Source organism: Bos indicus x Bos taurus, chromosome 5 (genome assembly GCF_003369695.1).
Source record: "Bos indicus x Bos taurus breed Angus x Brahman F1 hybrid chromosome 5, Bos_hybrid_MaternalHap_v2.0, whole genome shotgun sequence".
Taxonomy (NCBI): domain Eukaryota; kingdom Metazoa; phylum Chordata; class Mammalia; order Artiodactyla; family Bovidae; genus Bos; species Bos indicus x Bos taurus.
Genome location: NC_040080.1, coordinates 35,344,711 through 35,363,209, shown reverse-complemented (window position 1 = coordinate 35,363,209; position 18,499 = coordinate 35,344,711). Strand labels below are relative to the sequence as shown.

The following is an 18,499-nucleotide window of genomic DNA, read 5'->3' as shown; positions in this document are numbered from 1 at the left end:
TGATGCTAAAGCTGAAACTCCAGTACTTTGGCCACCTCATGCAAAGAGTTGACTCATTGGAAAAGACTCTGATGCTGGGAAGGATTGGGGGCAGGAGCAGAAGGGGACGATGGAGGATGAGATGACTGGATGGCATCACTGACTGGATGGACGTGAGTCTGAGTGAACTCCGGGAGTTGGTGATGGACAGGGAGGCCTGGTGTGCTGCGATTCATGGGGTCGTAAAGAGTCGGACACGACTGAGCGACTGAACTGAACTGAATGTGGTGGTGAGGTGGGAAGGAAGAGTTCTATAGTCTTGTGATTAGGTCACAGTCTTTAAGTAATCCTATGTCTCTGGACAATGAATCTGCAAGTGTTTTTAACTTTTCCTGTTAAAAGTTGGGTGAGAGGGAATGACCAAAGCCAATTGGATTTGGATTTTCCTTTCTCCTGGGTGAGGTAGGCTCTGAAAAATCAGAGCAGAAATAAAGAAAAAAATGGAGAAGAATCAAATCAATAAAATTAGAAATCAAAATGGAGAAATGACAACACAGAAATACAAAATATCATAAGAGACTACTATGACCAATTATATGCCAATAAAATGGACAACTTGGAAGAAATGGACAAATTCTTAGAAAAGCATAACCTTCCAAAACTGAACAAGGAAGAAATAGAAAATCTTAACAGACCCATCACAAACAAGGAAATTGAAGCTATAATCAAAAATCTTCCAACAAACAAAAGCCTGGACCAGATGGCTTTACAGGTGAATTGTATCAAAAATTCAGAGAAGAGCTAACACCTATTCTACTCAAACTCTTCCAGAAAATTGCAGAGGAAGGCAAACTCCCAAACTCATTCTATGAGGCCACCATCACCCTAATACCAAAACCAGACAAAGATGCCACAAAAAAGGTAAACTACAGACCAATATCACTGATGAACACAGATGCAAAAATCCTCAACAAAATTCTAGGAAACAGAATCCAACAACATACTAAAAAGATTATATATCATGACCAAGTGGGCTTTATCCCAGTGATGCAAGGATTCTTCAATATTCACAAATCAATCAATGTGATACACCACATTAACAAATTGAAAGATTAAAAACCATATTATTATCTTTATGATCAAAACTCTCCAGAAAGCAGGCATGGAAGGAACATACCTCAACATGATAAAAGCCATATACAACAAACCCACAACAAACATTATCCTCAATGGCAAAAAATTGAAAGCATTTCCTCTAAAATCAGGAACAAGACAAGGGTGCCTACTCTCATCACTAGTATTCAACATAGTTTTGGAAGTCCTAGCCACAGCAATCAGAGAAGAAAAAGAAATAAAAGGAATCCAGATTGGAAAAGAAGAAGTAAAACTGTTTGCAAATGACATAATCCTCTCTATAAAAAACTGTAAAGATACCACCAGAAAATTGCTGGAGCTAGTCAATGACTATAGTAAAGTTGCAGGATATGAAATTAATACACAGAAATCCCTTGCATTCCTATACACTAATAATGAGAAAACAGAAATTAAGGAAACAATCCCATTCACCATTGCAACAAAAAAGAATAAAATACTTAGAAATAAATTTACCTAAAGAAACAAAAGACCTATATATAGAAAACTATAAAACACAGATGAAAGAAATCAAAGATGACATAAATACATGCAGAAATGTACCATGTTTATGGATTGAAAGAATCAATATAGTGAAAATGAGTGTACTACCCAAAGCAATCTATAGATTCAGCGCAATCCCTATCAAGCTACCAATGGTATTTTTCACAGAACCAAAACAAGTAGTTTCAAAATTCATATGGAAACACAAAAAACCTCGAACAACCAAAGCAATCTTGAGAAAGAAGAATGAAACTGGAGGAATCAACCTGCCTGACTTCAGACTATACTACAAAGCTACAGTCATCAAGACAGTATGATACTGGCACAAAGACAGAAATATAGATCAGTGGGACAAAATAGAAAGCCCAGAGATAAATCCACGCCCCTTTGGACACCTTATCTTTGACAAAGGGGGCAAAAATATACAATGGAGAAAAGACAATTTCAAATAACAAGTGGTGCTGGGAAAACTGGTCAGCCACCTGTAAAAGAATGAAACTAGAACACTTTCTAACACCCTACACAAAAGTAAACTCAAAGTGGATTAAAGATCTAAATGTAAGACCAGAAACCATAAAACTCTTAGAGGAAAACATAGGCAGAACACTCTTTGACATAAATCACAGCAAGATCCTCTATGATCTACCTCCCAGAGGAATGGAAATAAAAATAAACAAATGAAACCTAATTAAACCTAAAAGCTTTTGCACAACAAAGGAAACCATAAGCAAGGTGAAAAGGCAGCCTTCAGAATGAGAGAAAATAATAGCAAATGAAGCAACTGACGAAGAATGAATCTCCAAAATATATAAGCAACTCATGCAGCTCAATACCAAAAAAATAAATGACCCAATCAAAAAATGCACCAAAGAACAAAACAGGCATTTCTCCAAGGAAGATATACAGATGTCTAACAAACACTTGAAAAGATGCTCAACATCACTCATTATCAGAGAAATGAAAATCAAAACCACAATGAGGTACCATCTCACGGTGGTCAGAATGGCTGCCATCAAAAAGTCTACAAACGATAAATGCTGGAGAAGGTGTGGAGAAAAGGGAACCCTCTTACACTGTTAGTGGAAATGCAGACTAGTACAGCCACTATGGAGAACAGTGTGGAGATTCCTTAAAAAACTGGAAATAGAACTGCCATATGACCCAGCAATCCCACTGCTGGCATATACACCAAGGAAGCCAGAATTGAAAGAGAGACATGTACCCCAGTTTTATTGCAGCACTGTTTACAATAGCTAGGACATGGAAGCAACCTAGATATCCATTAGCAGATGAATGGATAAGGAAGTTGTGGTACATATACACAATGGAATATTACTCAGCTATAAAAAAGAATGCATTTGAGTCAGTTCTAATGAGGTGGATGAAACTGGAGCCTATTATACAGAGTGAAGTAAGCCAGAAAGAGAAACACCAATACAGTATATTAATGCATATATGTGGAATTTAGAAAGATTAACAATTACCCTATATGGAGGACAGCAAAAGAGATATGGAAGTAAAGAACAGACTCTTGAACTCGTGGGAGAAGGCAAGAGTGGGACAATATGAGAGAATAGCATTGAAACATGTATATTACCATATATAAAATAGATGACCAGTGTAAATTCAGTGCATGAAGCAGGGCACCCAAAGCTGGTGGTCTGGGACAACCCAGAGGGATGGGTTGGGGAGGGAGGTGAGAGGGGGTTTCAGGATGGTGGGACACATGTACACCCATGGCTGACTCATGTCAATATATGACAAAAACCACCATAATATTGTAAAGTAATTAGCCTCCAATTAAATTAAATTAATAGAAAAAAAATTCCAGCAGGTCAAGCTTGCTCTTAATTTTCCCTGAGATCAAGCTTTGTTAAGAAGAACAAAGTGCTCTTGTGTATTTCAAAATGCTTCCTTTCTCCCTCCTCCTGCTTTCTGATCCATAAAGAATTTGTTGGTTTTTTAGTCTGTTCAGACTTTCATTTGATAGGATGGAGTGGCGTCTTCTAAGCTCCTCTGGTGGAACTAGATTGCTTCAGTTTCCTCATCTACAAAATAGGCACAATAAACAGTATCTACAGAAAAAGCAAGAGAGTTCCAGAAAAACATCTATTTCTGCTTTATTGACTATGCCAAAGCCTTTGACTGTGTGGATCACAATAAACTGTGGAAAATTCTGAAAGAGATGGGAATACCAGACCACCTGACATGCCTCTTGAGAAATGTGTATGCAGGTCAGGAAGCAACAGTTAGAACTGGACATGGAACAACAGACTGGTTCCAAATAGGAAAAGGAGTATGTCAAGGCTGTATATTGTCACCCTGTTTATTTAACTTATATGCAGAGTACATCATGAGAAACGCTGGACTGGAAGAAGCACAAGCTGGAATCAAGATTGCCGGCAGAAATGTCAATAACCTCACATATGCAGGTGACACCACCCTTATGGCAGAAAGTGAAGAGGAACTTAAAAAGCCTCTTGATGAAAGTGAAAGTGGAGAGTGAAAAAGTTGGCTTAAAGCTGAACATTCAGAAAACGAAGATCATGGCATCCGGTCCCATCACTTCATGGGAAATAGATGGGGAAACAGTGGAAACAGTGTCAGACTTTATTTTTCTGGGCTCCAAAATCACTGCAGATGGTGACTACAGCCATGAGATTAAAAGACGCTTACTCCTTGGAAGGAAAGTTATGACCAATCTAGATAGCATATTCAAAAGCAGAGACATTACTTTGCCAAGAAAGGTCCGTCTAGTCAAGGCTATGGTTTTTCCTGTGGTCATGTATGGATGTGAGAGTTGGACTGTGAAGAAGGCTGAGCGCCAAAGAATGGATGCTTTTGAAGTGTGGTGTTGGAGAAGACTCTTGAGAGTCCCTTGAACTGCAAAGAGATCCACCCAGTCCATTCTGAAGGAGATCAGTCCTGGGTGTTCTTTGGAAGGAATGATGCTAAAGCTGAAACTCCAGTACTTTGGCCACCTCATGCAAAGGGTTGACTCATTGGAAAAGACTGATGCTGGGACGGATTGGGGGCAGGAGGAAAAGGGGACGACAGAGGATGAGATGGCTGGATGGCATCACTGACTGGATGGACGTGAGTCTGAGTGAACTCCGGGAGTTGGTGTTGGACAGGGAGGCCTGGTGTGCTGCGATTCATGGGGTCGCAAAGAGTCAGACACGACTGAGCGACTGAACTGAACTAACTGACCCATAGACTTATGATAAGAATTAAATGGATTAAAACATATAAAGCATTTGGAACACAGGTCTTGGAACATAGTAAGTATTCAGTAGATATTAGTGATTCTCCTCTTCCATTTCTGCTCACTCTTCTCATTGTTACCATATTGTTATTGTTTCTATTGTTCTACAGTCTTGGGTAATAAGCCTCCTCTATCAGCTTGCTGAGGACAGCTCGTTATACATAGTTGAAGATTTTTATAGTGGAGTTTTGGGAGGAAATATTTTATTTTCCCATGACCTTTTCTAACAGAATAAATTCAGGAAACTATTTTTATATGTTTTACTGGTGATATGTTCCTCAATTCAAAAATGGTAAAACATCCCATATTTCACTTTTTCCTTTGTTTATCAGAAGATTACTTTTATGGTAAATTTTTGCTTTGTATTTTTACTTTCACTTTATAGTTAATTGAGAAATTGAAGTTAATTTTATTGGAAACTCCACCATATGATTTGCAAGGGAAAAATATAATCCAGTACCAAGAATCAATTCTAGAACTGCAGGAGCTCCTTCATCTTAAGTTTAACAGAGCCACAGAAATACTTCTCAGAGTAAGTGTGATGTTTTGCTTTATATGTTATTAATACCTTTTGTAAGTGTTAAGATTTTATATTATATAATTTTTAAGATCCAGTATCATTTTTTTGAAGATTTAAAAGGTTAAGGAAAAGTCAGAATAATTTAAGTCACAATGTGAATATTTATTTTTAATAATAATAAATATCAACTGTGAATATTTATTTTTAAAGAAATAAAACATTATCAATATAGCTAAATTCTAGATATTTTCTCTTATACTTGCTAAAGTTTACTAGGACCATTATGAAAATGAATTCACAAAACCTTGTATGTTAGATATTCACTCTAGAATGAATCAGTTTACACAAGATTACAATTATTGGTAGTCACTCTATTTTTCCCAAATATCTTAGCACTAATGGTAATGTTCAACTAATTATAGAGCCATTATTATTATATCTATGAAAGTTAATAATAATTCCATAATATATTCTAATATCCAGTCCATATTTAAATTTTCCCTAGTATCTCCTGTAGTTTTTGTTTGGCTTTGTTTTTTTAAATCAGAAAACAGTATAAGATCATACCTTGCTTTTGGCTATTTTGTGTCTTGGTTTCTTTTTTCTTCTGGTCTAGAACACAGTAACGTTTATAGACGTGGTAGAATGTGTTCTAATTACAAAAAGAACTGCAGAGAAGGCTTATTATTGTTAAGTTATTCTTAGCAGTAATATTCATATTAAAATTTTGCAACTATCTTATTTATATTGTAAGAAAAAGCCAGTAAGGAAATGTGTTATAATTATTACTGATCAAGATTTTTATTTTAAGAGAAAAAAAGATATGTTATATAGAACAGAAGATTAGAAAAAACACTGTAATGTTAAATTTGTAATGGAAATATCAGTATGAACCAGATTTCTAAGTTCTAATTGGGGTAAATAGCTGATTCAAGCTTGGGGCAGGGAATTTGAAAGATGAGATTGTTATTGCAAGATGAATTTTTACATTATCTTGTGCTAGAAAGCAAGTAAATGCTCAAAGACTAATAGAGTCATAGGTAAAGGGACAAGACTAGCTTAAAAAAGCTCCCAGTGGTCAAGTTGGAGATAATTTGAATATCAGAAAGAACAATGACTATAATTTATTAAAACACACTGATTAAAATAAAAATTCATGAGTCTACAGTGATACCCCAGAAAGGTAGAGGGAAAGTGAGGTGGGGGTTGAGAGAACAATTCTTTATAGAATACCATCTGATGAAGGTGGAAGGAATGGTCAGTAAGATAATCACCACTTTTCAATCTCCAGTGTAATAACTGATAAAGATAATTAACCACTACCTCAGTAATTAGGTGAAAAGTTTAAGAGCATGTCATTCTCATAATGCCAAAGTATTTGACCACAGATTACTTACTGACTAGGATAAAGGTACTTTGCAATGGGAAGATATGGGTAGTCACCACCTGAACTCAGTGATCAAGTCCACATTGTTAACGGTGGGACATCATATGCCTCCTGATAGGATGCAGTGTAAAGAACACAACTTCCCATAAGGTGCCTTCTTGCAGAAAATCATTCATCTAATGTGATTAAACCTGCTGCTGCTGCTGCTGCTAAGTCACTTTAGTCGTGTCCAACTCTGTGCGACCCCGTAGATGGCAGCCCACCAGGCTCCGCCATCCTTGGGATTCTCCAGGCAAGAACACTGGAGTGGGCCACCACTTAAACCTACCTTGACCTAACTTCCAGTGTACAAAAAATAAAGGAGATAGAGTAAGTTAAACTGTGAAGGAACAGCTGGATAAATTCACACAATGTGAAACAGTTTTACAACAGTTCTGTTATTTATGCCACACTGAATGACTTGTGGGATCTTAGTTCTCCCACCAGGGATTGAATCTGTGCCCCTCTTCAGTGAAGTCCTAACCACTGCCAGGGAACTCACAGAACAATTACTTTGAAAACAAATAGCAATAAATTCAATTCCCAGTACTTTTAAGTTTTTACATTATAGGAGCTGAATACATATTGACTTATTTAAGTCCTTTTAAAGAACTAATGTCTTAAGCAAGAGGCATGAATCTATTTTAGTGTTTATTAAAGAATTCTAAAGAATATCCTTAAATGGTATGTTGATTATCAGGTATTAGATTAGTAAAACACAGAACTCATAGGTATATTTTGTAAACTTGGTGTGTTCAGGAATAGGCTAACTTTTGCAGTAGCATAAGGTAAGGATAAAGTTAAGATTAGGATATACAGTTAAAATGAGAAGTCATGATAATGTTAAAATTGAAAAGGGTAATCTAAAAGCAATCTGCAAGAGCTATCTGGGAATATAGGAGCACTCCGGGAGTTGGTGATGGACAGGGAAGCCTGGCGTGCTGCAATTCATGGAGTCGCAGAGTCGGACACGACTGAGCGACTGAACTGAACTGAACTGAACCATCCTTAGACACCTTAAGAGAAACTGAGTAGAAAAGGGGGAACACATTTAACTGAGTAAATGCATTTGTATCATTTAGAGAATTATTTAAAACAATTCTTTGTTATTTTTATTGAACCTTATTTTTACCCAAATTACTTTTTTAAGTATTGAAGGGAATCCAACACCTAACTGATGAAATAACTTACCTAAATTGTATAATTTGTGAGGCCTCTAATCTTAATAATGTTTTCTTTTTTTCTTACAGCAAGCTAGCACTTTAGCAGATCTGGACAGTGGAAATATGGAAAAAGTCATTCAAGATGAAAATGTTACTCTCTATATATGGGCAAACCTCAAGAAGAATCCAAGGTATTGCCATGGGTGATGCTATAGGTCTGAAGACATTAGAGTCACATGACCAAGCAGATGCCTGTTGCATTACAGCATGGCGTACTTATAAAAACCCATCTTAGAAAAAAAAAAACAAAACCCATCTTAGGAGCTCAGCCAGTTAGGGTTTAATTCTGAGACCTGTTGTTTATCTTAGGCAAGTTACTTAGCCTTGTAAGGTCTCAGTATATCAACAGTGAAATTATTTTTATCACTTAATAGGATTGGGCTGAAGATTAAATGTTAATACATATAAAGGTCATCCATAACAGGATGTCTAGTATAAATACACACTGACTAGATATCAGGGTCTTCCTCTTTTTTTCACTCACTCAGCCTCCCTCCCCACCAAAAAGTAGAAGTGATAGGTACTTTCTACGGGACAGTCTGAAGCTTTTAAAAAATTTATTTTGTGTGAACTGTGAAAGTAGCATCAACATATATACACTATCAGGTGTAAGATGGGTAGCTGGTGAGAAGTTCCTGTGTAGCAACAGGGAGCCCAGTCTGGTGCTCTATGATGACCTAGAGGGATGGGATGGGGGAAGGGGAGAGAGGCTAGGGAGGGAGAGTGAAAGTGAAAGTCGCTCAGTTGTGTCTGACTCTTTGTAACACCATGGAGTATACAGTGCATGGAATTCTCCAGGCCAGAATACTGGAGTGGGTAGCCTTTCCCTTCTCCAGGGGAATCTTCTTTACCCAGGGATCAAACCCAGGCCTCCTGCATTGCAGGCAGATTTTTTACCAGCTGAGCCACAAGGGAAGCGGATATGTATGCATAATTATGGCTGATTTGTGTTGTTAGATGGCAGAAGCCAACACAACATTGTAAAAAATTTAAAATATGTATTTAAAAACTAATACTTTCAAAAATAATTTCATATTTATTACTTTTTAGATATTTAAATGATGTTTTCAACAAAGTAATATCATTCTGAGGAATAATAGAGATAATGACAAATTCATAATCACTTGGCTGCTGCTTTACTCGAATGTTTCAAAATAATTGAGTTAATATGGCACAGTGAGTTTTAGAGAAAAATTATCAGAATAAAAGTTAGGAGGTCTGGGTTTCTAGTCCCAGCTCTAAAAAGACTAGTCATAACAACAATGGGAAAAATTGGACTTTGTTTTTGATATTTAGTAAAAGGAAGGAACAAAATATTTTCCAAGTTCTATTTGCTACAAAATACTCTGTGGTTTAAATTTTAATTAAATTTTTTATTCATTTATTTTTGGTCACACTGTGCAGCTTGCAGAATCTTATTTCCCCAACCAGGAACTGAACCCACACCCATGGCAGTGAAAACGTGGCATCCTAACCAGTGGACCGCCCTCTGGCAGAAAATAATCTGTATAATTTTAAAAGAATAAAAGTAAAACGAACAGCTCTGTATTAACTACCCAGGTTTAAAAAGAGGATTAGATGGTATTCTTTTACTAAGATAAGGAACAGTGGTGGCAGAACAACTTTTGTTTTACTTTGATGGTGATGAAGAGGGGGCAGAGGTTGGGATGGTGAGTTCAGTGTGGGACTTGTTGAATTTGAAGTTACCTATGAGACTATGAGACATCAAAGTGTAACTATCTGAACGCATTGAGAGAAATGTGAGTTGGAAACATATTTGGAGGCATTATTAGCATTGTTGTTGTCGTTTAGTCGCTAAGTTGTATCCAACTCTTTGTGACCCCGTGGACTGTAGCCTGCCAGGCTCCCCTGTCCATGGGATTTCCCAGGTAAGATTACTGGGACGAGTTTCCATTTCCTTCTCCAGGGGATCTTCCTGACTCAGGGATCAAACCTGCATGTCCTGCGCTGGCAGACAGATTCTTTACCACTGAGACACCAGGGAAGCCCAAGTTTTGGAGACATGTTTGGGGAAGTCATTAGCATACAGATCAGTAGTTCTTAACTTTTTAGAAATCAACTCTTATGAATTTTATTACATATGCGCACACATATGTAAAGGAGTTTTTTTAACCTTTTATAGTTCATTCAGGGATACTTCTTCCCCTAGGAAACATAGAGCTCATTGAAGTCATAGAAATTATAATATCCAGGGAGAATATGTAGAAGGAGATGAAAGGAGGACTCAGGATGGAGAGCTGAGTGACATCAGCCTGGGCTTCCCTGGTGGCGCAGAGGTTAAAGCGTCTGCCTGCAATGTGGGAGACCTGAGTTCGATCCCTGGGTTGGGAATATCCCCTGGAGCAGGAAATGGCATCCCACTCCAGTATTCTTGCCTGGAGAATCCCATGGACAGAGGAGCTTGGTGGGCTACAGTCCACGGGTCGCAAAGAGTCGGACACGACTGAGCGACTTCACTTTCACTTTCCCTTTAGGAAGTTCAACTCAGGTCAGTTCAATCGCTCAGTCATGGTTAGGAAGGAGGCTGTACAAAGGAACCAGAGAAGGAATTCCCAGAGATGGAAGAGAAGAGTATGGAGCCATGGATCCCAAGAGATAGTTTTGAGACAGTAACATCAGAAACCTGGTCTAAATGCTTGCAAAGAAAGCAAGTTAAGTGTATCCACACTGCTCAAAACTCTGGTGAAATTAAAGAGGAAATAATGCTTAGGTATAAATTCACAGCAGACATAGAACTTCCTAGAGGCTCATCTTTTTTGTTAAATTAATTAACAGGCACAGAAGTATCAGATTCTCTGAGACACAAACTGGATTTGAAATCCCAAGGATATTAGCAACATCGGACATTGCTCTACGCCTCCTGCACACTCACTACGATCACGTCACACCCCTGAGCCCTGTTCTAACACCATCACAAGAACACATTTCTATAGTAACTGACTTTGTCAAAGAAGAAGTTAAGAGTGTGCAAACAGCAGTCAGCGAAGATCTCCAAGAAGAGAATAAACAAGAAAATGAGTCTAACTCAGTTCATGAGGAAGAAACAAAAGCTGAGGGACAAGGTGATGTCGAAGAACAAATGGTAGGACACGTTAAATGTACATTTTTTTCTTCATGAAACGGGTGTTATTAGATTCTCTTGATGCATTCTCAAGATTGTTTTCTAAACAGCTAGAAACCGAAAGCCATTTTCTAACCAATGGCTCCGTTTTGAATGTGTTTTTTCCCCTTGCCTTCTATATTCATAGTCACTATTTATAGTTGAGCTTGTTGCTTCCACATCCCAAAGTTGAGCACAGAAATTGCTCATTTTTATTTTAGGTTCAGTCCCCAAAAGCTTTGAAGCAATTTTGTTTGTGGGTATTAATTATATTTCAAATTCACTTAAGGGAACTTGTGATAAATACTTTCACAAACTGAAGGATTAGTTACTTCTTCAGGTTTCGGTTTTGTAAGAAAGAATTTAATGAAGTAAAAACTAATTTTTTAAAACCGTTGTACTTCTCTTTTAAAAATTGACATCTTTAGATATAATAATATGTTAGGTGCTATGCGCTCAGTCACTCATTCATGTCTGACTCTTTGTGGCCCCATGGACTGTAGCTGGCCAATCTTCTCTGCCATGGATTTCCCAGGCAAGAATACTGGAGTGGGTAGCCATTTCCTAACCAGAGGAACTTCCTGACCCACAGATAGAACCTGAGTCTCCTCTGTCTCCTGCATTGGCTGGTGGATTCTTTACCACTAGTGCCACCTGGAAAGCCCAATTAAATGTTATAATAATCATATTTTGGTAATTAGTTTCTGCTCTCTTCGTTCTGTTTCCAGGATTTTCAAGCCACTTACCTATTATGGTAAAATAAACTGTCTCTTTAGCATTTAATAGAACTTTCTCAGCACTGAGCAGCTTTTTGTTTGGCCATGGACACTTTTATTTTAGGGAGGACCAGGTTTTCCTGTAAGTGCTTAAAATATTGTATTGGTTTATTGGTTTGTTTTCTTTAAACACAGGTAGGGTTAAGTATTAAGTTGAATACAAATTAGAAATTAGAATAAGTATTATTAGGTATTCTAAGAACACGTTTAATTGAAAAATGCCATTTGGTTACACCAGAATCAAAAATTGTAATGATTCTACAGCAATGTAAAAGATGGATATAAGACACAATGGTCAGTACAAAGAATAGTATTCAGAATGTGACTACAATTATGAAAAAATCAAAAAGGCATAAAAGGAGGAGAATCCAGAAACCTATATATAACTGATACTTCAGAGAGGTTGGAAATAAGTATTTGTTCTTCTTTAAAAGCTGTCACTCTTAAATGTTTTTTGAGCAATCTGGTAGCTTTTAAAATTAAAGAAAAAAATCATTTTTCCTCTCAGATAGCATGGTAGCTTTACTAGGGTTCAACAATATTTCCAGTTTTCTTCCCTTTCCTGGACATGTAGGAAGATTATACTCCTTTCCCCCTTAAAATTAGGGGTGACCATGGCCATGTGACTTGCTTTAGTTAAGAAGACATGAATGGATGTAATACACTGATTTCTAAGGGGGAATAAATAAAGAATGAGTAAATGGGCCCTGGATGTCACATTATTTAAGTATGCAGTAAGAAACAAAATGGAGACCTGTACACTTAAAATAAGATTTTGCAAGATTTGTGATTGAACATTCATGAAAACAACAAATAAAAAGGTATCAAAATTGTTTATATAAAACAGGACTGCCTAGGGTGGAGTGGTAGGGACACTTCTGCTAGTAGTCAGGACCAGCTTCTTAGAAGCAGAGACATTTGAGCTGACTTGTAGGAGCTAATCTTGAGAAGGTCCTGGAGAAGGGTGTTCTAGGCAGAGAGAAGGGAAGAGTCGAAAAAAGAAAGAAAAGATGTTATCTAAAAATGTTTGGTCTTGATCTGATAAAAAATATTGAATAACTTCTGCTCCTCAAATTCCTTGATCATATTTTATAAAAAAACTCGTCAACAGTTTACCCCAAAATTTCGTATTATTAAAGTTGTGAAATAATTTAGAAAAGATATCATTTGAAATATTACTTGAATTTAGATGGCTTTAGCAGTTCTTCCTATACATGTATGTGTCAGTTGAAGCACCTCATATAAGTGAGGACTTATTATAGTTCTATGTCTAAAACTACTTAAAATAGTTTCACATTAAAGATATCAGCACATGAATTCACTGTAATACCAAATAGTGCAGTTTTCTGTTTTTCTCAAAATCTGTCATCTATTAGAGCTCCAAGTTACCAAACTAAGTTTTCCTCCATTAACAGGCCCTTTCCAATGTGTTTAACTACATCTGTTTTTTTTCTGTTATTCTTTAATGTTTTATTGAAACTCTTCATGGCAAATAGATGGGGAAACAATGGAAACAGTGGCTAACTTTATTTTTCTGGGCTCCAAAATCACTGCAGATGGTGCTTGCAGCCATGAAATTAAAAGACGCTTACTCCTTGGAAGGAAAGTTATGACCAACCTAGACAGCATATTAAAAAACAGAGACATTACTTTGTCAACAAAGGTCCATCTAGTTGAGGCTGTGGTTTTCCCTATAGTCATGTATGGATGTGAGAGTTGGACTATAAAGAAAGCTGAGTACTGAAGAATTGATGCTTTTGAAGTGTGGTGTTGGAGAAGACTCTTGAGAGTCCCTTGGACTGTAAGGAGATCCAACCAGTCCATCCTAAAGGAGATCAGTCCTGGGTGTTCATTGGAAGGACTGATGTTGAAGCTGAAACTCCAATATTTTGGCTGCCTGATGCGAAGAGCTGACTCATTTGAAAAGACCCTGATGCTGGGAAAGATTGAGGGCAGGGGGAGAAGGGGACAATAGAAGATAAGATGGTTGGATGGTACCACTGACTCAATGGACATGAGTTTGGGTAAACTCCGGGAGTTGGTGATGGACAGGGAGGCCTGGCGTGCTGCGGTTCATGGGGTTGCAAAGAGTCAGATATGACTGAGCGACTGAACTGAACGTCTTCAATCTATAATGAGACTAAAGGTGTAAAAATAACTAAAGGTATACCAGTGCTGTGCTGTGCTGTGCTTAGTCACTCAATAATGTCCAGTTCTTTGCGACCCCATGAGAGTGGCCTGCCAGGCTCCTCTGGCCATGGGGATTCTCCAGGCAAGAATACTGGAGTGGGTTGCCATGACCTCCTCCAGGGGATGTACCAATGCTACTGTTGATAATACACAGAAGTACATTAAGGAAAAGCATTCTACTCGATGGTAATGCATATTTTAAAGCATAGTGAATGAAGTTCTTCTCAAATAATTCGTCTAGGGAACCAAGAGTAATGATCAGACAATTAGTTTTACCTTATGAAACTTCACCATAGTCTGGAAGCAGGACTGAAAATTGTGTGAGTGGTTGGTGGAAGAACCTGGCTGGCAGAACTTTGTGATCAGGCAGTTGAAAAAAGAGAAGATTGCCTAGAAGATGACACTAAGATTACTTTAGTGAGCACCCCTGTTCTGGGGAACCAATCCTCTCATCACACCACACAGGCGTGTGTGTAGATAATGCTTATGTCCATGTGCTCTATCATTCTTCCAAATGCCCCACAGCATTCTGAAAAGTTAATATGGACAATGCTGAAGTGTGTGTGATTTCCACAGAAGCAGGAAAATGCTACAGTCATGCTTAAGTGTACCAAGGCAGGGGGAAAGCCATCTTCTGTGCTGAAGGAAGATTTTGGAGGGGAGTTAAGAGGGGCAGCAGTAATCTGCATAAAGTGAAAAATCCCCCAGGTCAGAGCCATTTTCCCTGCTCAGCTGGCTAGGGAAGGAAAGAGAGCAGGTGGAAACAATCATCAGCTGAGCCTCCTGCTGCTGCTGCTGCTAAGTTACTTCAGTCGTGTCCGACTCTGTGCGACCCCATAGACGGCAGCCCACCAGGCTCCCCCGTCCCTGGGATTCTCCAGGCAAGAACACTGGAGTGGGTTGCCATTTCCTTCTCCAATGCATGAAAGTGAAAGTGAAGTCGCTCAGTCATGTCTGACTCTTCGCGACCCCACGGACTGCAGCCTACCAGGCTCCTCCATCCATGGGATTTTCTAGGCAAAAGTACTGGAGTGGGGTGCCGTTGCCTTCTCCAGCTGGGCCTCCACTTGCCACTAATTCTGAATAGAACACATTTGTTGAGCACTTTTTGTAAGTGTGAGTCACCTGCAAGGGGCAAAAATCACTGGATTTATAAAGAAAATCAGCAGCTCAAAAGAAGGGGATAAAGATAATTTGATGGAATTTATGGGAGTGAGTAAAATAAATGGTGGAAAGAAGTAGGAGATCCAATATCTATGTAAAATAATTTATAGAACTTGAGAAGGGAACAGTTGAGTTTAATAGTGGTCTCAGAGACAGCTAGCTAAGATATGAAATAAAATATATTTCCAATCATACTTCCCTCTACAGACTAAAAAAAAGTTAACAGATCCTAGGTTTAAATATAAAAACAAACTAATCAAAACTCATAAAATAATAAAAAGTACTTGAAGAGAATGTAGGGAAGTTATTTTATCATATTTACTAAAAAGAACTGTGGTGTTGGAGAAGACTCTTGAGAGTCCCTTGGACTGCAAGGTGATCAAATCAATCAATCCTAAAGGAAATCATTACTGAATATTCATTGGAAAGACTGATACTGAAGATGAAGGTCTGATACTTTGCTCACCTGATGTGAAGAGCTGACTCATTTGAAAAGACCCTGATGCTGGGAAAGATTGAAGGCAGGAAGGAAAGGGGATGACAGAGGAGATGGTTGGATGGCATCATCGACTAAATGGACATGAGTTTGAGCAAGCTCCAGGAGATAGTGAAGGACAGGGAAGCCTGGCATGCTGTAGTCCATGGGGTCTCAAAGAGTTGGACATGACAGAGCAACTGAACAAAAACAAAAAAGATTTAAAAAAAAATTGTCATTATTTTTTTTTTGGTTGCGCTGGGTCTTCGTTGCTATGCATAGGATTTCTCTACTTGCAGTGAACGGGAGCTATTCTTCATTGTGGTGGGTGGCTTCTCACTGCAGTGGCTTCTCTAGTTGTGGGACATGGGCTCTAGGCCGTGCTCAATAGTTGTGGCTAATTTCGGCTACACGTGAAATCTTCCCAGACCAGAAATCGAACCAGTGTCCTCTGCATTGGTAGATGATTTTTCACCACTGGACCGCCATGCAAGTCCTAAGATCTTTCTTCCTTATTAGTGCATCAAAACCAAAACCTTGCAAGAAAAGGAGATTATGGGTTCGGACATTTGTGTCAAATAAACCTCACTATAAACAATGCTGAAAGACAATGGACTGGGAAAAATATTTAAACATATCAAACAAATGGTTATTATCCTAATATAAAGAACTTGTACAAATTGGTAAGACAAGTTCCTAATATAAATTAGGCAAAAGACTTGAGCAGATCAACAAGAGAAATGCAACTGTCAATAAAGATATGAAAAGATAACCAAATGAGTAAACAAATTAGAACTGACGTTATAGCACTTCATATCAAACTGAGTGTGAGAGGTTGCAGCCATTTTCACGTTCTGTTATTAAAAGTGAAAGTTTGTACAATCTTCCGGGAAATTTGGTACTATGTAAATGTACCTTTTAGTGATTTTTCATTTTAGTGATTTATTATTATGAAATCCTAAGACAACTAAATAAAAATGTTACAATGTTCACTGGCTTTTTTATATTAGAAATTACAGTCCACAGATTAATTATAAAATATTCAGTCAAGTAGAAGCCATTCAAAATGATACAGATTTTATATACTTTAATTTTAAAAGCTCTTGAGATGTACTTGACATATGGCATTATATTGATTTCAGGTATACAGCACAAAGATTTGATATTTCTATGTACTGTGAAATAATCTCTGTAAGACTAGTTAGCATTCACCCCCATACATAGCTACAATTCTTTCCTTGTGCTGAGAACTTTTAAGATCTCTCTTACAAACTTTCAAATATACAATACAGTATAATTAAGTGTAGTCACCATGTTGTATATTTCAAGTCAAGAATTTATTTCTCTGTAACTGGAGGTTCATACCTTTGGCCACCTTCACCCATTTGTCTACCTCAACCCCGAACCTCTGGCAACCACCAATCTGTTCTCTATTTAAATTCTTTCTTTCTTTATATTCCACAAAAAAAGTGAGATCCTATGGTATTTGTCTTTCTCTGTCTGACTTATTTCATTTAACATAAGGCCCTCGAGGTCCCCCTTGTTGTCTCCAGTGGCAAGGTTTCCCCATTTTTTATGGCTGAATATTATTCCATTGTCACTATGTATCACGTTTTCTTTATCCATTCATCCACGGATGAACTGTTACATTGCTTCTGTGTCTTGGCTGTTGTGAATAGTGCTTCGATGTACATAGAGGTGCATACCTCTTTTTGAGTTAGTACTTTTGTTTTCTTCAGATAAATGCCCTGAAATAGAATTGCTGGATCTTAATGATAGTTACTTGCTACCATATGATTCAGCAGAAACTATTAAATAATATAATTGGAGGGGCAACCCTGGCCCTAATAAGTATTATTCCTAACACAGCCTTCATTGCATTTGTTATTCTCTTTCTACTCTCTATCCTTGAATTTGCAGTAGCTGTTTTGGCTTCCCCGATGGCTCAGCAGGTAAAGAATCCACCTGCAATGCAGGAGACACAGGTGACGAGGGTTCGATCCCTGGGTCGAGAAGATCCCCCGGAAGGGGAAAAAGGAGCTCACTCTGGTATTCTTGCTCAAAAAACCCCATGGACAGAAGATCCTGGTGGGCCACATTCCGGAAGGTCACAAAGAGTCGAACGTGACTAAGCACACACAGCACAGCACAATTATTCAAGCTTATGTCAGCCCCTGCTTATAAGCCTCTGCTTACACAATGACGTAACCCATCGGACCTATGTATTCCAAGTGATAAACCCCAACTCCCAGCCTTTTACAAAAGCTCTCTTAGCCCCTCTTGAACTATCTGGTCTAGTCATACGCTTCTGTTTAGACTCAACATTCTTTTTATACTTGGACTTATTAACCAACATTTTAGCAATGTATTAGTGACAAAGAGACATCATCCAGAAAAGCTTTCTTGTATTTATCACTTTCTAACTTCCCCAACTAAACACATGGAAAAATCAAGTCCTTACAAATGCAGATATGACATTATAGGATCAGCATGCCTACAGTTTTCCCTTAAAATTTTTCATATTGACCATTATGTTTCTTCTCTGTATGACCTAAAAATTCTGCCCCTACCCTGAGCATCCCAAACAAATAATCTAATAGCAATACTCATAGGGCTAATCCTAATTTCACCACTAGCAGTAAATTTAGCCTACAGGTGGACTCAAAAGGGGTTAGAGTGGACCAAATATGGTAATTAGTTTAAATTAAAGCAAGTTTTTATTTTT

General features: G+C 37.9%; 1 protein-coding gene across 5 annotated transcripts in view; it reads left to right on the top strand.

Moving 5' to 3' along the window:
* The window catches only part of CASC1 (cancer susceptibility 1), an 88,099-nt gene that overhangs the window by 28,559 nt on the left and 41,041 nt on the right, over positions 1–18,499 (top strand). For all 5 annotated transcript variants that reach the window (XM_027541556.1, XM_027541557.1, XM_027541559.1 and 2 more), the window contains 3 exons: positions 5,265–5,411; positions 8,076–8,179; positions 10,845–11,151. In XM_027541556.1, the coding sequence (XP_027397357.1) occupies positions 5,265–5,411; positions 8,076–8,179; positions 10,845–11,151 (558 nt within the window). The remainder of the gene's footprint in view (positions 1–5,264; positions 5,412–8,075; positions 8,180–10,844; positions 11,152–18,499) is intronic.